Raw genomic sequence first — 27,085 nt, 5'->3', positions numbered from 1 at the left:
TTTTAAACACTTTATTTTCCACCTTAATGAAACACATAAACTGCCATATCTTCATTTAAAGTTGATTAAGTTTCAATAGGTTTCAATTCCCATAATAACCATCACTGTCTCAGCCAGCTGTTCTCCTGCTGTGCTTGCTTGGTCAGTTCTATTGAACCAAAGTAAACATCCTGCTTAATGTTTATCATTGAATCATTGTTTCAGGGGATTATTAAGACGTTTCAGTGAACATCTGCGAGATGAATTATAAAAAAGTTTCTCTGTCGTCTTGCTGTAGATCGGCTGGCGGTAAGGAATGCAGTGTTGTGGTATGGTTAGCACATGGACAGTGTTTGCAGTTTCATTGAGTTGCGTTGTCTCCTCATGCCACCAAATGTTTTCAGTTCAGTCTTGGCTGACAAAAGGTTCAGGGTGTCCCAGTGTTGAAATGTTGGATTTAACTTAGTTATGAAAAGAAAACAAAACACTGAGTGCATTCACTTTTTCTTGGCTTGTTTAGTTTTATTTTGCTTCCCATCTTTAGTTATGTAGTAACAGCTGGCCCTCATTGTTATCCATGAATATGACTAAGCTGACTTACTGCATTCTGTAGACAGATTAGTAACACAGACCCTGTTATGTTTTGCAGGAATTCAGGAGGGTACTGAGTGCACAAAGTGTAAAAATGATTGGGCACTAAGGGCAGCCATCGCTCTCCTCTATGTGCTCTGCGCCCTGCTCACTATAGCAGTGGCTGTCCTCGGGTACAAAGGTAAGTTAAAAAGGAAGTTAACGGTTACACTTTGTAAACTATTTTGTACACTTTCTGAAAGACATATAAAAAGTGTTATTTTGTCATTTACCTTTTCTAAAGAAAATGTACCACCCGCATTCATTTACTGGAATTTCCACAATATATTACACTGTGACAAAACTAGAAAGACAAATTCAGACTCCTCTGGAAACCTTTTAATAAATTCTGCTGGTAAAATTGGTGTTTTGCAGATTAGGGAATTTCACAAAGTAATTTGAGTTCATGCAGAATTTCAAATGATCATTTCAGTCCCGTCAGAAAAATAAGAAAGTTCAGAGAAACATTTACTGATTAAAACAGGCCTTTATGACACATTGTTCTTCACTGATATGATTTTGTTTAAAGATTAGTCATGACTTGAAATCCTTGTGTGACAGTGGCCTCACTGCAAAGTGTTTTAGTGTTTTGAGACGTTTTTGAAGACATTAATTAAAAACAGAGATACATTCAAGTACCTCAAAGCCATTGTCAGAAGATAATGCAGAGTGAGAACTGTCCAATATCCAGAACAGTGATCCAGAACAATCACTGTATACCTGTCGAAACATCTGAGCAAAATTTTCTAAAGTATTATCTGGTCCAAACGCACTGCAAAGCTCTCTTTGGCAGTATGAAATGCCTTCGTTGGAAAATCTACAAGTTGAGATCTAAAGCTGACTGCTGCCTTTTAAGTTTTGTCAGGATTGTTGTAGGTTTGCAGCTTTACGGGTGGGTTGGCTTGGAGCCCGTGCTATTTTGATGGTTTGCCTCTAATATATACCAGATGACCAGGCAGTGACTACTATAGCTTAACAACCCAAAGAAAAATTTTATTAGCGGGGACCAATTTGTTGTCTCGTGAACTACAAGTTCACTCACGAGTGTCAAAAGCAGCTGAACTTTGAAGAAAACCGTTGCAAGCTGTATTCTGTTTTTCTTTGGTCTTCTCTGTGTACTGAGCCTCATGTCAACATTTGAATACTTTACCCTGTTGGAGATGTGTTTTTGCTACCTGCTGTGTCACAAAGTGTCTGCACCAGCTCCAGCAACTTAGGTTAGCAAGCTTTCTTCAAATGCTCATTAGTGCCAAAGTAAGCTTCTCTTCAGCCTCAGGCCTTCAAACGCTGAAGGTTAATAGACATCTCATTTAGTTTAAGAAATTATGGTGAAAAATACTCTATGTTAGTTGATTAGTCCTGTCTAGAAATGAAAATGTTGAACATTAGTTTGCCAGTTTGAGCAATGCTAACAAGTTTGTAAGCCCAGTTGGACATCAATAGACATCTTCATACAAAAATAGTTTCACCATTTTTTCACAATTTTCAATCATCTTTGGTTATAGTCTTTGCTAAATTCTTTGAAAAAAAATTGCTTTGCTTTTCCCATACAGGCTTGTTGTAAATATTGAATCACAGAAGAAGAGAGGGATATAAATTTGGCAAGGTCTGGTATAGGATTCTTATGCTGACATAATGTTTAAAATAAATGCACAGCTTTCACAGCATTTACAGAAAACGTAACTAAAATAATTAAAATTATGTGTTGTCTAAAATTTTAAACATTTGTTTCTTCAGCTGCTTACTGTCCAAAATGTTACTATTTTTACCTTAAAATAGAACAAATGTTGAAACTGGTACTGATTCAAACAGATACTACCTGGTTGGGTTATTGGATAAGCAAATCACTAGAATAGATTGCTTCATAGACTGGTCACTTGCATCTCGTCAACTGTAGTTTTCATTCTTTCAGCCAGCTGACAGGCAGTGGCTTTGACCCTTTCTCTGACTTTTCATGAAAATGTTCATTTAATGCATTAATGACTTTAATTTAATCATTCATGCTTTGACTGAACCCAGAGACACAATGTCTCACTTTGTTTTATACAGTTTGTATTAAAATAAAACGAAAATCAGATTTAAACTTTGGTAGCAATATGACAGAATAATTTAGGGTTTTTAAAACATTTTGAAACCTTGACATGCCCACCAGTAACCCGCCACTGCTGAATATACATTGAAAAGAAGAATTAGTTTGGTTTGGAAAGACTTTAGAGAGATGTAGAAAAAGATACAACTCAGTTTCTCAGTGTTGAGCCAAGAGGTATTTCAAACTGAGACTTTGTTATGTTTGGCCTAAGTGTATGTTTTTGCTTTGTGTTTTTGTCACTCCTGGAATGATAACAGTAAGCGCTTGGGATGCTTTCCAGTTGAGTTCTGAGACACCCACCTACTGGCAAAAAAATAAAAAATAAAACACAAATGAGAGATGAACTTTAGTTGCAGAGGAGAGGGGAAGATAAATTACAGTTGGACTTAGCGTGTGGTGATGTGTAATTTAAGCTGCTGTTTTTCATATTCATACTTGTGAAGTGGAATTTATGAACATCTCAGCCTCTAGCTTTGGCAAGTCAACAGTTTTCAGTTGCCTGGTTACTTGCTACAGTGAAAGGAAGAATACAGCAGCTCCCTCTGCTGGTTTAATTAAATTAATGTCACATTTATAAAACAAAAACTAAACTAAGGCTTTTTGCTGCTTACCTTCTGACACTTTCATATTTAAAAAAAAAGTTATATTCTCTGTATGTATCTCTTCCAATCAATCTCTTCTTTGCCCTTTTTCTAGTTGTTCAAAGGATGGACAATGTCACTGAGGGCATGCAGAATTATGGAGGGAAGATCAATGCTGTCGAAACAGACTTAAAGAAACTAGGTAAGACTGTTTGGAATCAGGTAGCTTTATCATACAATAATTGAACCTGATATTGAGTCTGAGATAATATTTATAGAAGTGCACCAATCATCTGATCAAAATCAGCCAATTTTTCCCTTGTTCATGATTGTTGTTGTTGTTGTTGTTGTTGTTGTTACCATTCATTAATCCATCAATGCAAAGAACTGAAGCAATCTTTGGTCTATAATCACGTCAACCTACGATATATAATTTCATGCACATTTTTCGTTTTCTAATGCAAAAAACAACAACAATTTTAGGTTTGGTGCCCATGGTGTAATCCATTGGAATAATCTTGTTCCTTCATTTTCAAACTACAACCTTGGTCAAAGCACTTACACCAAATGTGTCCTCTTTTATTTGTTGCAATCCTCAGAATATAACATCATAGTCAGTTCAAATTGAAACTGTCAAGTGTGACATTAAAGGAAAAAAGTTGCACTGGTTAAAAGTTGGAAGCATATTGCTGTTTGAAAATAAGTTTTTTGACATTATCTCATTACAACATGACAGTTATATTGTACAAATGCTACAATATATTTAAATAAATGTAATTTTCTCTATGTGGCTGTGGTAGTATGCTGCATTCATAATGAAGATTACAATGGCTGATTTACATTAATTGGCCGTGGTTTACATCATACTTGTAGAGATACTGATGCTGCTGCATATAGTGGGTGAAATCTTTAATACTACACATAGTATTAATGACTCCAAGAAGGATCCTCAACAAGAATGGGACTGCACAGAAGGAAAAATCAGTCCAATCCTCGAGATGTGGTGATTTTCTTTGACTAGCTGGAGAGTTATGGGAGAATTCTGCTTCACCACCTTAAATGTACTCAACATGGATATGGTGTGACTCGTTTGACCCCATTGGTGTAGAACGAAGGCATAGAAGACAACTAATGTAATGCAATCATGTAAATCCTGTACCTGACATCATGTGGCATCTAGAGTCCTATGAAGGTGTTTCCATAATTATCCTATTGTAATGGGATAGTGTTCAGAAACACATTTTTCTCAGTGGCAGTAATAAAATTCCATAATCAGTGCATCTCTAAATGTTCGGGCCTACTACTACCTGTTTGTTTTTTTTCCACAGATGATCAAGCAGGAGAGAAGTCCCTCAATGCCACCAGTGAAATCAGTACCTTCAAATCAGATCTGGAAGTGTTACAAAACCAACTGAAAGACATTAGCAGTAGAGCAACAAGCAACAGAGACATGTTAGAAGACCTGCTAGTCACAGGAGACAACATGCAGAACGGCCATGTCTCGCTTCAAAGTGTCCTGGATGGCAACGCAGACTCACTGCGTGGGATCAATCAGTCCTTGGCTTCCTACAGTGGAATGATTGACCACCTGCAGGCAGACACTGCACGACTCCAGTCTGAGCTCCAGGAGCAGGTCAAAGTGCAGAGTGAGACTCAAGTGAATGTCAATTCACTTAATATCACCCAAGGACAGCAACGCAACTTGCTCGGCTCGCTACAGAAGACAGTCGAAGATGTTAGTCAGGCGGTACAGAAACTGAAGAATGACTATCAGATTCTGCAGCAGACAGCCAATCATACGCGTTCAGACTCACAGTGGCTGAAAGAAAAGGTCCAGAATCTTCAGGTTTTGGCTGCAAATAATTCCGCCCTAGCCACTTCCAATGGAGACACACTGGACGACTTGAGAACCCAGCTTAATGCTTTGGTCATCCAAATCCAGAACACCTCAGCCATCACCGAGAGTCATGACCAAGGCTTGCGTGAGCTGATGGATCGCCAGAGAGACAATGACAATGCCACCTCATTAAAGTTTGATGAGATGGAAGTACGATTGGACAAGCATGAGATCGCCATGGACCGTGTGACAGGAAACATGAGCTTTGCCACGCAGATCTTGGGTGTCATCAGTTCTGACCTGACCGGCCTAAGATCCTGTGCTGAGACAGTGATGAGGCACACGGACCTGTTAGCAGACTTGAATGCCACTATGGAAGAGGCCAAGACCAACAGCAAAGATCTGCGCACACAGCAGGATGAGCTTGCCACCAGGTTGGACCAAGAGGTGAACAACCTGTCCAATGTGATGCAGGAGATGAAGCTGGTAGACAGCAAACACTCGCAGCTCATTACCAACTTCACCATTCTGCAGGGTAAGATCAAACAACATTTTTAACGAGCTTGTTGAAAATATTTTGCTTTTAGAATAATGGTAGGTTAGATATAGGCAACCAACATTGATATTGTGACATTTAGGTATAACTTTTGTAGACAAAAAAGAAACAAGTTTAACTGATTGTGATATTGCCTCATGGTGTAAATGACAATGATCTAATCCTGATCACAGCTGTTTCTCCCTAAAAGTCATTAAACATGGAAGTGTAAATTGTACAGATACAACTGAACTTTTCTTCATTAAGATCCAATAGAACCCCAATACAAACAAGTTTGTTTTTTTTTGTTTGTTTTTTAATTGATTTAGGTCCGCCAGGTCCAAAAGGCTCCAGAGGTGATAAAGGTCCCCAAGGGCCGATGGGCCAGACAGGACAGAAGGGAGATAAAGGAGACAAAGGAATGCCAGGCCTGGTGGGACCAAAAGGAGACCGAGGTCCTACTGGGCCAGCAGGTGCCACAGGTCCAAAAGGTTCCACTGGTGCTCGGGGGCTTCCAGGACCTAAAGGGTCTAGAGGCTCTGGAGGCAGACCTGGAAACCCTGGTGAGAAAGGTGACCCTGGAGCAAATGGGTACCCTGGAGCCAATGGAAATCCTGGATTGCCAGGGCCACAAGGCCCACAGGGACTTAGAGGAGCAGCAGGACCTCCAGGCTTGGAGGGGCCTCGTGGGCCTGTTGGTCCAATTGGCCCTGCTGGTCCTCCGGGCCTTCCAGGCTTGCCTGGTCCTGTGTCTTCTGTCAATATAAAACCAACCAGAGCCCCTCAAGTCATCAAACCTCCCCTACCGACTTTACCCTCAGTACCAACGGAGAAATCAAAAGACTCTGCACAGGAACAGCCCCCTGCTGCTGCTTCTACTCCTGCACCTGGTGAGTCACACGTCAATTGAAAACCTAAATTTATCTGCTACTTCCAGAGATTTTTGCCAGACAGAGACTGTTTGCATCCACGTATGTTTTAATTTCACTTGATAATACTTATATTTATGTTTTCCAGGTTGTCCTCTTGAGTTCAGAAAGTTTGGGGACAGCTGCTACTACTTTTCTTCTGGTTCCCAGAGACTCAACTTTAATGAAGCAAACAAGTTCTGTAAAAACATATCATCCCATATGCTCATAATCAATGACAATGAAGAACAGGTAGAGATGAAATCACATTTCACATAATTCGACCAATTATTTAAAATAATCATCAAATGTTTTTTTCTCTCTTATTTTTTCCACCAGCAATTCATAAGAAATGCCATTTCAAAGGGCTATTTCTGGTTGGGTCTTACTGACAAGGAAGAAGAAAATGTCTGGAAGTGGGTGGATGGAACCATACCGGTTTTTACGTGAGTTATAAATTCATAAATTTACTTTTTAATTTCTTCAGACTGGCATGAATACGTTTAACAAATTTGCATTGTCATCATCAGAAACTGGAAACCTGGTCAGCCCGATAACTGGACTCACGGTCATGTAAATGGAGAGGATTGTGCGGGTCTTATCCATAATGCTAACTGGAACGATTTCTACTGCACAGACCGCATTGGGTTCATATGTGAACGTTCATCTGAGTGTCAGTACTTACTTAAAATCTTAATGCTGTCTCTCAAAAGTGTTTATACCTTATTAAATTTTAACTAAGACATTCAAAATCTCCTTCCCTCTGACACTTGCACAAGTACTGAAACTCCTTAAACTTTGGCATGTTTTGTCATGCAACAGCCTAAACTTAAGTTAAATGATTCACTCAAAGGGACTCGTTGATGGTGACGTGCTGGTTGTTTTTTCTAAGTACAGACTTTTAGCCAATCAAAAATGTCTGTTTGTGGTTGCAATGTGTCAAATGTGATCAAATCTAAGGGGTATAAATACTTTTGAAAGCATTGTTTTCAGTAAATAAATACATTTTAAATATATGCCTTACATGTCATGTTTTTCTCTTCATAGTGGTGGTTCCAGTTTTATAGCATCCATCTACTTCTTCCTCTATGCATGAAGCTGAGGGTGCATCAAAAAGGAGAGTCATGTGAAGGAAGGAGCTCAACTTAAAGACTGAAGGATAAAGGCGGCTCAGTCAGGCATCATGGAGACTAGAAGACGATTCTAAATAATTACTTTTAGTGCCTGTTGTTTCTTCAAGGCACTTTAAAACAAACTGTGGAACCCAAGAAGGAGCAAAGATATCCCACTACGGTACCAACTGAGATTTGGTACAGAAATATCATGAGATTGTAGTTATGTCTGTAAGCTGTAACAAATTAGGATTTGGTGCAGCCAGTTCCATTCATGTATATCTGTAAATAGTATTCTATAAAATTTGGTACTGTTTGATATTTTTGCATTATTACTATACTTAACATTTTTGCAGATTTTATACTTGGAAATCTTTAATAAAAAGAAGTTTTTTTTCATATTTTGGAGAGTGAAAAGGTGAAAACTGTTTCTATTTTATAATACTTCATAGATTCTGAGCTTTTTATAAGATGTTGTACCTTATAAAATCTTGCAGTGCAAAGCACTCACATTTACTCACTAAACCAATCCAATATTGTATGGGAAAACAAGTAAAGTGCAGGTAAATGTCACTGTTCTTAAACTACTAGGTTCCAGTCACAAATATTATCATGACTACTGAGCAGTTTTGCTGTTTTAGGGCTGACATTACTTAGAAACTTACCTGTCAGTGATTTCATAGCTCTTAAAACACGAAAATTCAGTTTACACCAGTATAAAGAGATTTATCCAACATGCCAAATACAGTATGGCAGGTGAAACAAGTGTTTGCATTGCCACTCGCTGATGTAAAAGGTGCCTTTACTGTACCATATATTACTTAATAAGTTGTGGTTTGTAATCTGTTTTAATGCTTTATTGTCCCTCTTTTAATTCACCAAGCTAATAATGATCAACCAAGACACTTAAGACAATAAAACAGTAAAGATGCTCTGTGTTGAGTGACTGAGTTTTGCTTTTTTTTTTTCTTTCAGTTTAAATGAAATGATATTGCCTAGACTAGTGTCTTATTTTTCACAAACCCAATCTAGACCATTTGATTTAAGGTATGAGAACTCTCACTTGTCAGGCCTTTCAGACATTTACCTCTCCATTCATCCAGTCATCCATTCTCTATAATCACTCATCCTTATTGGACTGCTGGTACCTATACTATTGTTGCGACAGGTGACTAGGCCATCACAGGACAGTTTAGTGTGACCAGTAAACCTGACACTTAGGCATGTTTGTACTGTAGACGGCAGCTAGCGTACTCAATACCAACTCAGAGTTCCTGCCTGAAGATACTGAAACAGTTCTTTATGGAAACTAAAAGGTCCCTGAACACTTAAGGCCTCCATAAGTGGGTTGTGCTTGACCCCTGTATCACCACAGCATCTCAATGACGAATTACTTTTGACAGATTTTTAACAAACCTTTTATCCACTTCAGTTGCAAAAACCCCACCTTCTTGCTGCCACCTCAATAAACAGCACAGAAACAATAGGTGGCAGCGCTTTTAAGTTTGGCCTAATGTGTCTTTGGAGTTTTAACTTGAAATCTGTTTGTCCCTGTTTTAAGATTTCCATCTGGTTAATTTGTGAGCACACTAAGGAGAGATAGCAGTTCTGAAGACAATAAAATAATCATCATCTTATTGGAATACATCAAACAGACAAAATGGATTCTTTTGGCTGCTTGAAATGATCTTCGCTTCGGCGTTCTTTGACAATAAAATCTGGCCATCGCACTCTTCTCTGTTTTTCTTCAAAAATGTCTTTCAAGTCTATTTCTGAAATGCATGGCATGTTGTCACATGCCTCTCAATGACTTCAGCTGTGCATACACAATAAACACGATTTAAAGGAGGAATTTATGTACTGTAAACATATATGTTTATAATAAAGACAAAAGAAAATAAACATAATTTAAAATTGAATGAATGTAAATACAAAGAAAAAGATTAATGAATAAAAACAAAGGCGTCATTTTGATGATTTGCGCACACAAGGGCATATTTACCGTAGCTTGTGTTTTATCCTGATAAAATAATTATTCACAAGACATCAACAATGCAAACAGGATTATATTATACGTGAGCTTTATTGACTCCTTAAAAATGCCTTTCTAAACAGCTGTGTAAAATAACTAGTGATATGTTTTTTCTTTTTTTTTTTTCTTGAAACTGACATACACTCATGCTTATTTTGTTTTAGAATGCACCTATAATCCGTACTGTAAAGTTATTTGCAATCAGTTTCATTTAAACATAAACATGACAAAGCGTCATGTGACCAACGTCACCTGACGATGACATGCTATTTTTATTTTTTATTTTTTATTTTTTTTTCCCACAGCAAAGAAAATTAGTATCTTCTGATCATTTTTTTTCTGGTTCAAAGGGTCTTTAGACACTGATAAGTGTTTGACTTTGAGCGCTGGATTTATTGTCGGTGCCACAGTTTTATTCGTTATCAGACTATCTGCTTCATTTACCCAGCATGCCTCGCTTGTTGCCGTCTGGAGAGAAGGAGTGACTGTGTAGAAAAGAATCAGCTAGCTCCTTTTGACATCTATGTAGTTGCTGTTACTATGTGTTTATTGTGGATGAAGTAAGAGGAGGGGGAAAAACAATATTTAAAGGAAGGTGAAATATCTTGTTGTCAACACCCTAGCGATGCCTCTCTTCACGACCAACCCCTTTGACCAAGATGTTGGTGAGTAATCAGGCTAACATAAGTAGCTGGGATCAAACAGCTTTGTTTGGGGTTTCGCAGCCTTTCAGATCATTTGCTATTTCTAAAACAAAATTTCTTACATTCGTTTAACAAAAAAAAAAAAAAAGTATTACAAATGCGTATATAGATGTTTCTTATTTATGTTGTGATAACGTAAATGTAAACAGAAGTGGGGATCAGATGCAGTCATCAGCTAACTACAGCAGCTAATGAGCTCCCTGCCTCATCATCTGTATCCCACCGTGTGGGTTAACCAGCCCGAAATTAACCAAAAAGTGGAAGCGAAATAGGATGTGGTGTTATCTGAAACCATGAAGTTACGCTGTATTTCTCCAGCTCTCTTTGTTCTGTGTGGAGTGGTTAACCACTTCATTGGCATAAACAGTGAGCAGGAAAAACAGCACCTTAAAGACAGGGCTAATATGTAATCTCTGACCCAGCATTTACTGTTTAGGCTATACTGTTATTAGGATTTTAGGATTTTTTATTATTATTATTATTATTATCGAGTCCCTGCTGTTTGTCATAACATAATTTCAAATTATAGTCGTTTTTTTCTTGTTTTATGCTTAGTTTTGATTATGTTTTAAGGAATAATTGATAACCTTATGTCAGGCTAGTTGATCAGCCTGATAGAACGGTTGACGTGAATCATATAACTGATAATCTCTCTTGTTCATGTAACAGTTTAAATATATGGGCCATATTAGAAACGTAATCTGGAATATAGTCGTCATGATACTCACACTAATTGTTTTCTTTTTCAAAATGTTTAATTTTGTCAAGGAAGCTACACTTCATATGTTTATGACCATTCTGTTCTTGCCAATTGTATAAATTAATTTTCTTATAAAAGAAACCATAAAGAAAAACAAACACATACCAGTGGCAATAGTTTTATTTCTCCGTTTAAGTTAAAACGTCATTCTTTTAAAATATACAGGCTTGCTGCAAACGTAACCTAATGCCTCGAGCTCCTGCTATACATGCAAAGATCCAGTTTATTATGAAATACTTTTACATGTGGCAGACTTTAAAATTTCTTCTGATGTTTTAAAAAGAGGAATACGAAAGAGGCTTAACAAACTTTGAAAACAAATGAATGAAAGTCCTTTATTTATCTATTTGATATTTTTTATGTTAGAATCTGAATTTGATATGTTGCATCTGAGATGAAAATGTTTTCTGTTATGCTGTTAGACTTCCATTTCATGATTGTGCTCATTTGCAGTTTTGAACAATCGAACCATTTGTTTAGTTCACAGACAAGTTAGAAGCAGAAATTTGTTTACACCAATCTATGATCATATAAATAGAAACTGGACACATCACATGCAAATAATTTTTTTTAGCTTATTTATATATTTTTTAACAAAGCCTCTCTTTCATACCTTGTTCTATAAAATGTAAAAAAAATAATAATAATAATGTTGTGATCTGTTGGATTTCTGCTTACATTGCATGCTATGTATCTTCCCTGCAGAGAAAGCAACCAGTGAGATGAACACAGCTGAGGACTGGGGCCTCATTCTGGACATATGTGATAAGATAGGGCAGTCACGCACTGGGTAAACTTAATCTTCCTTATTTTGAAGTAGAACACTGTTTTTTTTTTTTGTTTTTTTTTTTATTTCCACCGTTTTTTGAGCTCACATGCAGTGTTTTATGATGACAAAAACTACAAACTTGGGTGTATGTTGTTGAAATGTTATGTGAAAAACAAAAATACAATAAAAACTGTGAATACAAGGGTTTGGTTTTGCAAATAAATTCCCAGAAGTGTGGTGTGGATTGTGGTTGTGACATGACAAAATGCAGAAAAGCTGAAGGGTTGTGAATACTTCTGTAAATTTTCTGTTTATTTCTTCAGACACCTGAGTTCTGCTCTTGTCTTTTAGGCCAAAAGAATGTCTCCGCTCAATAATGAGAAGAGTGAACCACAAGGATCCCCACGTAGCCATGCAGGCATTGACTGTAAGTAGACTGTAAACAAACAGCCGTGTTTTGCACACAGTTAAGTCTGGAAGGAAGAAGAAGTTCTAAGTATTTGCTAAGGACAAATATTGCTAAACAGATAGTGACAAATGGATAGATGCTGCAAAAGTCTTGTGACTTCAACCCCACCTAAGATCCTTTTGCCCAACCCCGGTGTGTTTTTTGGAAATCACTGAAATGCAGGATTTATTTTAGTCATGTCTGAATTCAGATTTGCAGCTCTTTGATCGTTGCTTCCTGTTGTCGTTGTCCACACAGCTTCTGGGCGCTTGTGTTTCTAATTGTGGTAAAATCTTCCACTTGGAGGTTTGCTCTAGAGAGTTCGCCAGTGAAGTCAGCAACGTCTTAAATAAGGTGCGTGGTCAATTTTAGTTTTGCAAAATGTCAAGTCAAAAACATAGTGTACTTGTGGTCATTTCTTGTATGTTTTTTGTTTGTTTTTTTTTCTTTCTAATTTGGTTGCACCTAGGGTCACCCAAAAGTGTGCGAAAAGCTGAAGGCGCTGATGGTGGAGTGGGCAGAGGACTTCCGCAATGATCCGCAGCTCAGCCTGATCTCTGCGATGATCAAGAATCTACGCGAGCAAGGGGTCACCTTCCCAGCGGTGGGCTCCCAGGTAGGTCTGCTGCCAGTGCGTTGAGTCATGTGACATTTAGTCTTCATAGTGCCTTCAGTGCCAGTGGATCCAATGTGCGCATGCTAAAAAAATGATTCAGTCATCTGATGTGTGATCATCTTCTCCCAGGCTGCAGAGCAAGCAAAAGCAAGCCCAGCATTGGTGGCAAAGGATCCCTCCACCACCACAAACAAAAAGGAGGAAGAAGATCTGGCCAAAGGTAAAATGGCCACAGCGAATTACAGCTTTTTCCGCTGATGATCAAACCACCACAGGAAATCTTAAATAAACAGAAAAGAGTTTAAAAACGTTTATCAAATATGTACTTTTGCAAATTTGCTTCAGCCTGATGAATTTAAAAAATCATAAAGTGCATTTTCTCCTTGTCTGCAGCTATCGAGCTGTCGCTAAAGGAGCAGCGACAGCAACCGCAGACGTCCCTGTCGAGCCTTTACCCGAGCACGTCCAGCCTGCTCTCCACACACAAGTCCGACGGCAGAAAAGTCCGCGCCATCTACGACTTCGAGGCTGCGGAGGACAATGAGCTCACTTTTAAGTCCGGAGAAATCATTACCATCCTGGACGACAGGTGAACTTCATCCCACAAGTAGTCTGAAAGTTGACATTTCTGGAGTTGCATGTTTTTTTTGTTTTTTTTTTTCTTTTTGTCTTGTGGTGAAAGACAGTTGACAAATTTAAATTTCTCTTCAAAGGCCAATGTAAATTCTAACTAAGGAGATTGTGTGTTTTATGTGGCTTGTCATATTTATTATTTTTGTTTTGTTTAAATAAACTGGTCATTCACCATGATCCTTGTAGCGATGATCCTTAAATAGTTGTTGTGTTTTTAGTGACCCCAACTGGTGGAAAGGGGAAACATACCAGGGAGTCGGCTTGTTCCCTTCGAACTTTGTCACTGCCGATCTCACTGCAGAACCTGAGATGAGTGAGTATTACGATCAGCAAAGCATTTCTTCAGAAATCACTCATTCTTTTTCTATTCATTATATTCAGTCATAGTAACCCAACGTTATGGATCTTGGAGTGAAAGAAACTTTAGCACTTGTAGACAAGTGAAGCAACTAAAATAAGATAAATAAATAAGACTCCAGTGCCTGATGGTTGGTCCAGTCACGCATTAAACGGCATCCCTCTATGTGTTCATGTAGTCATAAACAAAGTGTGTGGAGCGTTTGGCTACAGCTCCCACTTAGCACACAGCTTCATTGTGCAATTCATTTGTATGCTCGCACAATTGACGCCTTCTCTCCTCCTCCATTCGTTCTCTTCAGAACATCGCCGTGTCTTTTCCATGAGTTGTTTATATTCTTGATGATTTCCTGCGAAAATGTCAGCAGATTTAGTTTGTGCGTTGTCTGAAAATGATTTCGATAAGCTGTGCTGTAATCTCACTAGGATAAATTGTCTGACTCAAGCCTACAGAAAGGAGGTTGATCATATAACATGGTAGAATTGAAAAATGTCACTTGTTTCAGCTACTCTTGTTAGTCTTTTGACTTTGGTTCCTTGTTTTAAAAAAAAAAAAAAATCACATATAACATTAACCAGTATGATGAACAAAAAGCTATTGCGTTGTATTTATGCAAAAATTAGAAATAAATCATTTGATATGATCAAAATGCTAGTATTTTAAACCGAAAAGCAACTACTCTAGCTGCTGCTGAGCTGAAACATTTCTTACTATTACAGTTCTAAGTGCTAGCCAAAACATTCATTTATTGTTTTCAGTCTGTGATGTAGACTTAAGAAGAAACCCTTGTTTTCTTATGCAACCATGTTTCAGTCAGCTGCTTAAAATACTTGCTATAAAAACTTACAGACAAGTTTTAAAATATAGCGCCTTGATTTGAGTGCTGTCAGTTTTCACACTGTCACTGTTTGTGTTTTTAGTAATAATCAGCTGGCAGACAGTTTTTTGTTGCTTTATCCTCCTTAATGGGGTAATGACTAATTTTAGCTGCTTTGAAGCCAGAACCTTGATAGGAGTGACCAGTCTATACCAGACCATGCCCGTGTTTTGGTAGTGGTTCTTCATATTCATATATTTTTATAGCAAATGAAAACAAAAGTCGGAGTCATAAATAAATGGAAAAACTCAATTCTTTTTGTTTGCAACTGGTAAAACAAACTACAAAAATGAAAACAGCCATGTATTCAAGTAAAACATATTGGACGGTTGCATCGAAAGCTTACAGCAGATTTTTAGTCCGGAAGAATTGTTTAGTGCTTAAATGAAACTGTTGCTCTTGCTGTTGTTTGTGTATTTGCAGTGAAGACAGAGAAGAAGACTGTACAGTTCAGCGAGGACATCCAGGTGGAGACAATAGAGCCTGAACAGGAGCCTGTGTACATAGACGAGGCGAGTTCCCTTCTGTGACTTGCGTCAGTAAAGAGCTTTACTGTGACATTTCAAAGTTGTTACTCGCTAACACTAACATGAGTGGCGTTACTAAATTTCCCAGTTTTCATAAGGATTGTGTAGATTCAACTTTTTACATGAGCTTGTGACGTTTTTTTTTTAGGACAAAATGGATCAGCTGCTCCAGATGATCCAAAGTGCAGATCCTACAGACAACCAGTCGGACAGCGTGGAGTTGCTCCAGCTAGAAGGTAGACAAAACTTATCATAAATTAAATCAGTGGTATAGAATGAAGTTAAAATTGTTGGTTGTTTACCAGAGAGGAAACGCATAACCTTTATTTTTGTTTTTCCTCAGGTGCATGTAACCAAATGGGACCTCTGATTGACCAGAAGTTGGAGGACATAGACAGGTATGATGTTGCCTTCTCTATGCCACATTTATTTAAATAGTCATGGATTTTTTTTTTTTTTGTTTGTTTGTTTGTTTTGTTTTGCATCCTCATATGAATGACCACGTTGTAGAGTTCAATACTTTTTTTTTGTCCCTTCTAATCTATCTCCAAACTATGCAGCTTTATTCTGCTTAATAAATATTTAGTTCCAGTGTGAGTTTAATAATGAATGACGGGTTGCTAACGCTTTCCCCTCTTGGTTTGTTTCGCCAGGAAGCACTCTGAGCTGTCAGAGCTGAACGTAAAGGTCATGGAAGCGTTGTCTCTATACGCAAAGCTGATGAACGAAGATCCAGTGTACGCCATGTATGCCAAGCTGCAGAGCCAGCAGTACTACATGCAGCAGCCTGCCAGCGCGGCACAGCAGGTAAAGTTTTGATTGCAGGACAGGACGTGGCTGTTGAGGTTTTGAATTTAACTAATATGATGGATTCTTTATTTGCTATAAACCAAACGAAGGGCAGTAACTATTGTTACAAAACGTGTGCTGCTCATAAGGTTTCTGTACGGACTGTGTGGACGTTTCTATCTCCGCAGGTCTACCCTGGTCAGCCGGCGTCGGGCTCATATGCCATGAGCGGCACCGGGGTGCAGGGCTACACGGTTCCTGTGGAGCAGCTTCCTGCTGGCGCTCCCATACCGGGTCAGCCAGCTCCCGGGTGAGTTTCTGAAACATAAATCTCTTTCTTGATACACTAAGTATAATAATATAAGTTCTTCTTTTGATTGTAGTTTTCAATTTGTCTTTTTTTCTTTTTTATTTGAGCGTTTTGTTAGTACCGCTCTTATAGTGTCCTCACTTTTCAAACAGAGGTTTGATTTTTACTCTTAAAGTCAAATGGAAGATTAGAAATTTTGGTATAGATTTTTTTCTAAATATGTTGCTAAACTGTCGCTGTTCTGTGTTTAATTTTGTAAGAAATGTTAAGATTGTTGCACACAAGTATGGGCAGAATCCAACTTTCTGTTTTCAATTTAGGAATGTGTTCTTTTTGCTGATTTTTATACAAATTTTTATACTGACTTTTGCCATTTGTATTTGAAAGCTTGTCTATCTTATTGTTTTCAACATTTCCCTGTGAGTTTTGCTTTTAAGGACTTGAACGCCCCCACAGCAAATTTGGGGGTGTTCTTCAAAAGTCATTATAATTTTAATATTTAGTTTTTTCTTATTGTTTTTGCATACTTCTCCTTATTTGGCTGTTTTCCTGCAGATTTGAAACGACTTCTAAATTATGCAGTATTTACAATTAGACTTATGAGAATAACTTAATTTATGAAGTCTTATTTTTTGTAATATTTCAAAACATCTACAAGAACATAAATACAGGCATTAAACAAGATGAATAGACAAAAAAAGATGGCAGTTCCAAAAATGTTCAGATCATGTCACAAATCATAATCAGGGTTCAGCCACCAGAACTCCAATCTGTTGAAGCCAGTGGCTGAAAGCACCTAATAGACCAATAAATCAGATATGTGTTGGTGAGCCGAGTCATTTAAAGCCCCAGAAGCTCTCAATAAAATGTAATAATGTTGACACCAACTAAATAACTTCATAACTCAAAACCAGTTCTGTTGTTACTTTGTGACCTCCTTTTGTAGTAAACTCAAATTGAAACTAGGATGGCTCAAACGTTCCACCTCAATATCATTTTTTTTTTTCTTCTCTCAACACAGTGATGTCCACATGTACATGGGCCAGCCACCGGTCTACGCCGCAGCGCCTGGTGCTATGGCTCCAGCAGACATTCAGTCCTACCCAAACCCAGCCAGTGCTGCACTGTGCACAGCTCCTGCAAACTACAGCGCCCCCTCTGGCACAAGCATAGCGCCTCCCTCAGACGTCCCACAGGCCCCTTACTCAGAGAAAGCCTTGCTATAGGCCCCCCCTCCTTCTCCCCCTTACAGATTGGATAAACAAACACACATTGTCACCCCGCAGTAAGAAGTAGTTCGTTGTTGTTGTTCCCATTAAGGAGGAGCAGCAGGTTTGAAAATTTGAATCGGATCAGGCAAACACTGGCGTTTGGTGCACCTTGTGTTTTATTTGGCAAATATACATGTGAGAATACAGTTACTTCTTTCTGCTGGTCATGAGGTATTCATAAGGTTTTGATTTGAGCTGACAAGTATGTAAGTTTGAAGGTATGCATAATTCTTTTCTTTGATCATCTTTGCACATTTTTACCTCTTCAGCTGCTGTTAGTTGGACTGGTTTATGTTTTGTTCACGGTGTAATTCTAAGCACCTAATTTAAACCCGGCCAGAATGAAATCCACTTTTTATGTACAAAATCTGACAATAAATTATTAAGTAATGCTTGATTTAAAGATTTATGGAAATACATTATTGTTACTTTGTTTGTTTTTAAAAAAAAACTATAACGACCCATTAAAAAGGCTCTTTAAATAATTTTGCAAACAAAAAAAAACATAATTTGAATTCTTAATTTTCAAATCTATTCAATTTCTAAATATAATTGCAACTATCCGGACATGTAGACACATCTTGCACTTAGAGATTATGATAGCTTAACAGTAAAATCAAAATAGGTGGATCTGAATAAATTTGTTATTCACAGAGTGATAAATTTTAGACATTTATTTCAGTAAATTTTGATGATTGTGGCTTAAAAATTCAACATGTCACAAAATTAGAATATAACTTAAAATTCATTTAAAACAAAAAAAAAAAGGAAAATTGGATACACCCAAAATGCTGAAGGAACTTGGGTTCACAAGTCCTGTGTTCTCACTGTTGCCATTTTCCCTTTTTCTGCTCCAGTTTTTCCTTCCACTAAACTTTCCACTCAAACTCTTTAATGAGAATTCGAGTGGATGAGCAGAAACAAACACCTAAAACATAATTTTGAGATTCACCTGTGATTATTAGAATTTGTCCCGTATTTCTTAACAATGTGAGGTTTTTGTAAACAAAACAAGTTTTTACCGATTAGAGTAAACAAGTGTAACTGCACCTGCTGTATAAAACATTTAGATAATCCACATAACGCATGAAATCCACAGCAGTTCTTTGACAACACTAGTAACAGGCCTACATATGCAGACTTTAAAACACTAACACTGAGACACATTCAGGGTTGCCACGGTGATCTCATCCACTACAGCCGATTCCAGCCCCGGTCTTGCCACGAAAATAGTATTTTTTTCTTCTTCTTCTTTTTTTTTTTTCTACTTTTTTATTTACATCAAAACATTAAGCTGAAAATGTACCTTGTAGTTCTCCTGCTTATCTTTTACAATTGTTCTCAACTTTAAGAAGTACTGAAAACTGAAGCCACTTTGATTTCTGGAGGGAAAGAAAACAAGGACAGCGGAAGCATGCACATGACATTTGTATATACTGTATTAAAATAGACCCCGTGCAGTTGGCTGTATGTTGGCACAGCTCTCCCAGACATAAAATTAAATTCTGCCGTTTTTGCATGTACCTGGTGAATTAAAGGTGTATTAGCCATCCCTACATGCCCATTTTCCTTTTCAATTCAAGCAGCTTTGCATCCTTTCTCAGAGGGTTGCAGTCCTCTGTGTCCATCAGGGCTGTGCTAACAGGCGTGCACCACCAACTTGGTTACAACGGGGAAAAACTCTGAGCCCCACTAATTTTTTATTTTTTTTTGTAAACACCTCATTTGCCATTGTTTTTTTTTTGTTTTGGTTTTTTTTTTTGTAGTGCTTTCTAATTTATGTTTAATTATTATGATGATATTTTTAATGAAGTATTGCAGGATGTATGTATTCAAAGAATAGAGTGGAATGTGCGTTGTTCTGCCTAACTTAGTTGTATATTTCAGATGAGAACCTGGGCGTTTCTCTTATTGTACTGTAGGTTTAATGGCGACGTTAGAACTGACTGATCTCGTGCCCACATGTTTTCTGTGATTTTTTTTTTTCTCTCCGACTTAAGGGACGTTTCATCCGATGAAGAGGCATTAGTTGAAGATGTTTAGTTGCTAACTCTCACCCAACATTAGATGATGCATTTAGTGTGTTCTTAGTCCTGAATAATTTATGACTTCTACATGTAGCAAGTCTTTGAGAAGGATATGATGGTTGGAAAATCAGATTTTCAACGAGCTAATAAAATGGAAAACTAAAGTTGTTTTATGTTTAACTATGCTTTGTGAAGGAAATTTGAAGTGCGAATGCTGAAGTAAACTTTAGAGTGGGGACAAGTTTCTGTACTCTGGACAAACTTTTCTGATTTCATTTTCTCCTTGGATATCTTGTTTCAAATGTGTAAATGTCTTGCCATCCACATGCCACCTTAAGAATGCAAAACAACTTTTAATTTAGACTTTGTACTCAGACTCTATTTTGGAGAATTTTATTTAAATATTAATGTAGTCGAGACAAACTAAATGAGTCAAATTGGTCGTGTTCAACCATAGCAGCTGTTCTGGGACAAGGAGAGAAGGTGCCAGTTTGTTGTCATACGTCATCCGAACGAAGCATTTCATTGCACCGCAGCGTTGGACTGCAGCCCTGATGTAACTTTTTTTTTTTTTCTTTTTTGTACAGGATTGAGATGCTGCCTGTTTTTGAGTTTAATCTCAACGTTATTGTAAAGGTTCTGCCCAAACTTGTACTCTGCTGTTTCTATGTATTCTTTTAACCATACCTAATAATTGGTATTCACAATAAAACCAGGCCAAGTGTACAGAGTAATGTGTGATTTTTTTTTCTCCCTTTTTTCATATTCATAAATTAGAGGAATAATTTTTGCAGTAATGATTTCATGATTAAATGAGTTTTCAGTAAAGCTTTTGATGTTTGCACAGTGCTAGCTGCCCTGGGTTTCCTTCCATCATTAGGTTGCAGCAACGCTCCAAAAATATGCATATTTAAGCTCATTTAAGCTTGATGTGAACATTACAACTTTGTATCTGCAACAATATGTGTACAGACATGGTTACATTAAAATGTTACCGATATTAGGTTTGTGTTTTGATCAAATCTTTTCCAGTTGCAGCAGCTGTCTTTTCATTGCCACTAGATGGAGACGTAGTTTTAGCTGTTGATATAGGAAAAGATGAATCTGCCGTGACCTTTGAAACGGAGGCTTTTTGGGAAATGTTGCTTTTTGTTTTCAATTCTTTTTTTGCTCCTCTAACATAAACAAATAGAGCAATGTGACCAAGTTTTAATTGATTTATCTGTAAAGAAAGTTGGAGCATGCCTGATCTTAGTGTAACCGTACTTTTTATAGAACTTTTGCATTTGTCAAGCACTGTGCAGTTTCTTCTTGAAGTTATGAGATGGTGATTGCTTCTGTTTTTGTAGCTGTAAAAGGATGAATGTGACCAGCTCATTAGGCAGGCAGTAAAACAATACAAGCTCCAGTGCAGTGTAAGCAGTGAGCAGAGTTCAACGTTCCCACAGGGACATTCTGAGGGAGATGATTGTCAAAGTCTGAAGCTCCGATTTTCAAGTAGCCACCAGCGTTCAGGGATGATGCCCTCAGGGAAGACGGTCAAGCTCATCGTGTACGAGGTGCTGCAGTTCGCGGCTCTCATTGTCCCCGTCTTTGTAGTCATGGAGAGATTTGCCAGGCTTATAAGAGACGTGAAAGGGCAGGATGTGACTGCTTACTGGCTCGTGGTGGCGGCTTCTATTGCCTATGTGACCTCTGCGACCTTGCTGGTGTGGGTTCCTCTCAAATACGTGATCCTGAAGAAGCGGAGATTCATCTCGGAGATCACGCAGTGGTGAGTTACAATTATTTGTCTTCAGTTGTCTTAGTGAGGACTGAAATGAATCTGAGATTATCAGGGACATTTGAGGCTTAAACTAAAGTAATAACCCTGCAAAAAAAAAATGAGTTGAATTCCCGGGGGAATAAATTGGTGTCCTTTGTTGAGTATTACAAAAATAATCAGCTCAAAAGGTAAAGTGTGATGCAGAACGATCCCTGTAGGTTATTGCTGCCACTTGATTTTTTTAAAAGTGTTGAATAGAATCAGTTCAAGTATTTCTATTTTTCTAAAAGTGTACATAAACCTGAATATTTTATAAAGACGGGGCTTTAAGCAGTGGAGGAATGAAAATCTGACTAATTCAGAAATCTGTTTTATTAATTGCATCAAGAGTGGCTGAGAGCATATTGCATGTACAAATATTTAAACTTGTTGAACATTTTTACATTTTTTGCACTGCAACAACAAACCTAAATGTATGTTATTTTATGGGACAGTCCTCTATAAAGTAGAACATACAACATACTGAAGTGAAAAGAAAAGCATAATTTCGCACATTTCCCTAACTAAACATATTATAATGATACAAATTCATGCATTTGCATTCAATCCCCTCCAGAAGTCATTTTATTTATAAATAGAGTTGTGATTTTTAGGAAAAACACAGCCGTTCTGTGGAGGCCCCAGAGGTTTAGAGAACATTATTGGACAGAAAACATCACAAAGACCAAGGAAAAACACAGGAGAAATAGCCACTAAAATAAAAAAAATGTTCATCAGCCAGAGAAGCAACAAAGAAATCGCTGGTAACTTTAGATAACCTGCAGAAATCCTCTGCTCAGGTTGGCGAATCAGTTCTCAGGATTGTTTTGCCTCCGCTCCCCTCAAATGTGCCTCTAATGGCAAAAAAGAATAAAAATGTTTGCAATATGCACCAAGTGTAGGGAAAACAGCAAATATACTAAAGGTGCTGTGGTCAGATGAGATCAAAATGTAACTTCTTGGCATAAATGGAGAATACTGAACTCTAACACTGCACATAATCCTGAAAACCCCAATTATACTGTGAAACATGGTGGTGGCAGCAATATGCTGTGGGGATGCTTTACGCCTGCATCGACAGAATTGTTGGTCAGTTGATGAGATGATGGATGGAGAAAAATACAGAAATTTTAGAAAGACAGCCTGAACAAAACAGTACTGAAAAAATGTTTGAATACATTTACATATTTTCCATTTTACAATTTACAATTAAATTAAATTTACAATTTTACAATTACTGGTTCACAATTATTGTGTTTTTCTATTCCGGGAAAGTTCAGTAATATGTGTTGAAGAGAATAGTGGCAGTGTGATTAAATGTTTTCTAAAAAATAAAAACCCAAGGAGTAGCAATACTTGGAAGTCAAATCACTTCCATTCAGCTCTTAATGTACGTTTCCCTAAAAATCCTGTGAATGTGAAGTATAACAGTTTTATTGTCCGCATAAAGGCTCTTTAAGATATGCATTGATGGATTTTATTGCTTGAGTTTATTTTCCCCCAACATTACGAAGGGACATATAACCATTCCTACGCTGATAATGACCAGAAGACAGTGCATGAATGTGCTATGTGATCAAATTGCATTACGAAACATTTCTCATACTTCAATGACAACATAAACCTTATTCACTTTTCAGGAGACCAACAGCACTGGCATACCTTCTGCTGTCAACGCTGCCATGTTTTGCCATTCTAATAGCCAGTTCCAAGGTAATTCCCTCAAGACTGATCACTGTTGTCTCTGTGATGCACCTGTCGATGTGTTGTTCTGTCACATGCCAGCTGGGTCCTTGAAGAGGCTCATATTTTCTTTAAACAGCCTATTTGAGGTGCAAACCCACATTGCAACCCCCTTTGTGGATGAGAAAACAAGATCTTGAATACTTAGAGCAGTTATTGTCAATATGGCACGCTTAGGCACCAATTTTATTGTTTATTGTTTAGGACCCCCATTAGTTGGATGCTAAGCTACTCTTCTTGGTCCATCATTAAAAACACATTAAGATAAATGACAGACGACAGATTCAGCTTGTATATTTACATTTGCAAGATTTACAGTGTGCCGAAGCGTTATTGTAGATTTCTTTTGCAACTTATGCAACTTATTGAGTTAAATGAAACTTAATCACTAAAATTCAGAACATTTCTCATATGATTTCACAGCCCACATTTTATATTTTTTAAAAATATAGTTTTGAATACTAAAGTGAATGTCAAAGTGACAGTAGACTTCTCTGAAGACTGTAGAAAAGTCTTAGCATAATAGCTGATGAAAGCTAACTTTTTCTGCTCATATGTTTGTTCAAGTATAATGTTTAATGAATAAACTGACAACTGATCGAAACATCACAATGACTAGTCAGTAAGTTTGGATACACCAAACACAACGGATCACTTTTTTGCCCCTGAATTGTAAACACTCAGAAGTGAGAATCGACTTAATGTTCCCTCTTAAGTCCAGATGTACTTGACCACTTTTATCTCTTCTGGTAGTGAGCAGGACTTTGTCACCATTGCAAGTCAAACCAAGGCAGTGAAATGTCACAAGACTATGTGGTCCATAATAGATACTGAGTAACAGACAGTAAAGAAAAACAGGTTTGCCATTAACTCAAATTTTAATGGCACTCAACATCCTGAGATGGACAAACAAAATAAATGGATCATGGTAACCTACTGTCTTTGACATTTCGAGCTTGGACTGTCTGGAACTCAGATCAGACGAGACGACCAGCTGGATTTAAGCATATTACTAAGTGGAGGAAAAGAAACTAACAACACTCACATTGTATTAGCTCTCCATTGTATTACAGAGTAACTCATGAGGCTCTCTATCCACTGGTTAGAGATTGACTGGAGTTATGTCTTGAACCAGACAATGATTCCAAACACTAAATTTACAACAGAGTGGCTACCAAAAAGTGTTACAGTGGCTTTATCTAAGTCCACACCAGAATCTGGCTTAAATACCATCATGAGTCCATGAGACAAGCAAATATATGCAAACTTTAATGGAGTGACAGTCTTGTAAAGAACACCCAATCATGCTTCTTCCCCATGTGATGCAGTGTTAGTCATCCAGGAAATGACTACTTTATTTTATTCATGATGCGAAAGTTGGATTTAAAAGCAGTAGCTTACTCAAAGCTTATTTTCACAGATTTATACTCCCACTAAATAAGGAAATTGGAATCAAAGTGACAGTGTAATCACAAATTGCTTTGTGATTACACTGATTACAAAGGGTTACAAAATCTGCTTTTGTAACCCTGCTACAAAAGCAGATTTCTTTTGTAGCAGATTTCTTTTTGCTACAAAAGAAATCTGCTGTAAATCACATTTCTACTGTAAATCACATTTCTCTTGCAAATTCACTTTTAAAAAATTATCTGAGAACTTCCATGGGGGAAGATGTTAACATCCATTTTTCTGATATTGAACTGTAGGTCCAGCTGGACAAGCAACAAAGACTCGACCATTTCACAGAGTTGCCTGTTTCCTTGGTTCTTTTCTCCCTGGTTTGTGTGGATGTCATAGAGAGGTTACGGCCTCACAACCTCATGGGTAAAGGTAAGCTTTCAACTTAGAAGATTATTTTTTTTATGAGTTCAACTCAGTTCTTTATCTGTAATGTGCTGCCTCTGCTCCAGAATTGACAATATACAACTCCAACATTGTAGCGGTTCCCCATAACTAACATTACTTAATCTCACAAATCCTGACAGTTCCCTTATCTTGTGGTATGTTGAATACTTGAAACTCAAAGCAGAAGTGACAACATTACTTTACTTTGTCAATAAATTTTGCAAATATTCATCTGTCCACTTTCGAGGCACACTAAGAGCAATCCATTATATTCCCAGACGGTTAGTGGACTTTCAGGTATGAAACAAAAAGGGCATCGCGGGACTTTTCTGAAAAACAAACACACTTAATCCTAAAGCAGCAGAACAACTTGAATTCTACGCACTTGATCCCAGCATACACAGAACTGGGCTTTAATAGTAACTCGCACACTTTAAGGATGGTGAATGGTCTTGGTGTTCACATAATCATCTTTTGTTTCTCATGTTTAAACTCCAACATGTTTTCATTATCCCAGTAAACATGGTAAGATAGGAAAGCTTGAAAAAAATAAAATAAAATACACGTCTATGCCAATAACACCACAGCAATATGAGTCTACAAAGCCATATAATCTTGTATTTTCTGAAAGAAAGGCAAGACATTTCTTTTGTCCTCATTATCTGTTGTTGCCTTCCAGTTTCAGTGTTCTCTTAATGTTGCATGCCAAACTTTAAACATAACAATGCATTGTTAAGCTTGTATAACATCTAGTCTTGTCATTTGCAGCTAATATTATGGATTCTGACTACGACATGTCAAGACCTGTCCTGACCCACCTGACACATGTGACCAGTGTTTCAGGCCAGCTGCCAGCTGATGAGGGCCAGAACAGTGTGACCCGAGGCCAGACAGAGGCCAGAAATGGCAGCACAGCCAACAAAAGGCAGGATGTCACCGGGTCCCCTCACAGCACACGACCAAACGCTTCGTACCTGTACTCTTCCACCCCACGACTGATGCCTTACTCAGGTCCCCTAAGCTTCCTGTGGAGGAAAGATGGAAGGGCAGAGGTATTTGTGGAGTGTTTCTTGTTCTGGATGGACACAGTGGAGTTGGTGCGAGTTTCCGGGGAGCCAGTCATTTTCTACTCAGCGTGGGTGTTCCCAGTCTACATCCTGGCTTTCCTTTCTTGTCTCCGCATGATCATTGCTCCCCACAGCTTCTTGCTGCCGCTTGCTGGAGCTGTGCTGCAGGATCTTCCTTTCTTCATTATTCGAGTTGCACTGATTATTGTGTTTGGTTTTGTAACACCTTTGTTATATCCTCTGAAAAATGTCCTGGTAAGCTTAACTTTTATCTATTTCACATGGATGACCAAGCTGAGGATATTTAAAAGACACCGCCTGTTCTGAGGAGGAGCGTAAAGACCCCAACTCATCTGCGGATGTTTGAACTGTTGGCTTTGAAGAGCAGCACCATGGACTCCTACTGAAACACCATTTGTGTAATTATTAACCTAATGATATAGATATATACATATATATATATATATATATAAATTTCCTTGAAAAAGTATTGATACCTCTTGAGCCTTTTTCACATTTGGTCACATTACAGTCAAATTAAATCAAACTGTATTGTATTCAGATTTTACATGACAGGCCTAAATATGGTGCATAACTGCTAAGTCAAAGAACATAATGGGGTAGATATCCAATAACTTCACACATAGAGTTTTTGCCATTTGTTCTTTGGAAAATACTGTACATATTTATTTTATTTCTGAACTTGTTTTCTTGCTACATTTATTCCTTAAAATCTGTACATCTGTAAACACAGAAAGTAATAAAAAAAGTTTTAAAGTTACATATTTATTGATAGAGAAAAATACACAAGTGAAAATGTTTAGATTTATACAA

General features: G+C 37.7%; 3 protein-coding genes across 3 annotated transcripts in view; all 3 read left to right on the top strand.

Annotated features, from left to right (window-relative positions):
* colec12 (collectin sub-family member 12) overlaps positions 1-8,621 on the top strand; it is a 29,262-nt gene extending 20,641 nt beyond the window's left edge. The window contains exons 3-10 of the mRNA XM_007548517.2: positions 629-751; positions 3,395-3,481; positions 4,608-5,651; positions 5,981-6,541; positions 6,669-6,811; positions 6,899-7,005; positions 7,090-7,232; positions 7,607-8,621. Of these exons, the coding sequence (XP_007548579.1) occupies positions 629-751; positions 3,395-3,481; positions 4,608-5,651; positions 5,981-6,541; positions 6,669-6,811; positions 6,899-7,005; positions 7,090-7,232; positions 7,607-7,626 (2,228 nt within the window). The 3' untranslated portion in view covers positions 7,627-8,621. The remainder of the gene's footprint in view (positions 1-628; positions 752-3,394; positions 3,482-4,607; positions 5,652-5,980; positions 6,542-6,668; positions 6,812-6,898; positions 7,006-7,089; positions 7,233-7,606) is intronic.
* A 1,382-nt stretch (positions 8,622-10,003) lies between these two features.
* Positions 10,004-20,520, top strand: stam (signal transducing adaptor molecule (SH3 domain and ITAM motif) 1). The gene is made up of 14 exons (XM_007548516.2): positions 10,004-10,368; positions 11,873-11,957; positions 12,288-12,363; positions 12,643-12,738; positions 12,854-13,000; positions 13,130-13,220; positions 13,394-13,589; positions 13,852-13,946; positions 15,292-15,380; positions 15,544-15,631; positions 15,739-15,793; positions 16,049-16,202; positions 16,373-16,494; positions 17,516-20,520. Exons 1-14 carry the CDS (start codon positions 10,329-10,331, stop codon positions 17,718-17,720), a joined length of 1,539 nt encoding a protein of 512 aa, XP_007548578.1. The 5' UTR covers positions 10,004-10,328; the 3' UTR covers positions 17,721-20,520.
* Positions 20,521-21,204: 684 nt separating this feature from the next.
* tmem236 (transmembrane protein 236) lies at positions 21,205-26,701 on the top strand. Its single transcript, XM_007548515.2, has 4 exons — positions 21,205-21,566; positions 23,237-23,309; positions 25,046-25,169; positions 25,953-26,701. Exons 1-4 carry the CDS (start codon positions 21,310-21,312, stop codon positions 26,576-26,578), a joined length of 1,080 nt encoding a protein of 359 aa, XP_007548577.2. The 5' UTR covers positions 21,205-21,309; the 3' UTR covers positions 26,579-26,701.
* The last annotated feature ends 384 nt before the right edge of the window (positions 26,702-27,085 follow it).

The sequence above is a fragment of the Poecilia formosa genome, unplaced genomic scaffold (assembly GCF_000485575.1).
Source record: "Poecilia formosa unplaced genomic scaffold, Poecilia_formosa-5.1.2 Scaffold27, whole genome shotgun sequence".
Classification (NCBI taxonomy): domain Eukaryota; kingdom Metazoa; phylum Chordata; class Actinopteri; order Cyprinodontiformes; family Poeciliidae; genus Poecilia; species Poecilia formosa.
This window is presented reverse-complemented; position numbering and strand designations above follow the sequence as displayed.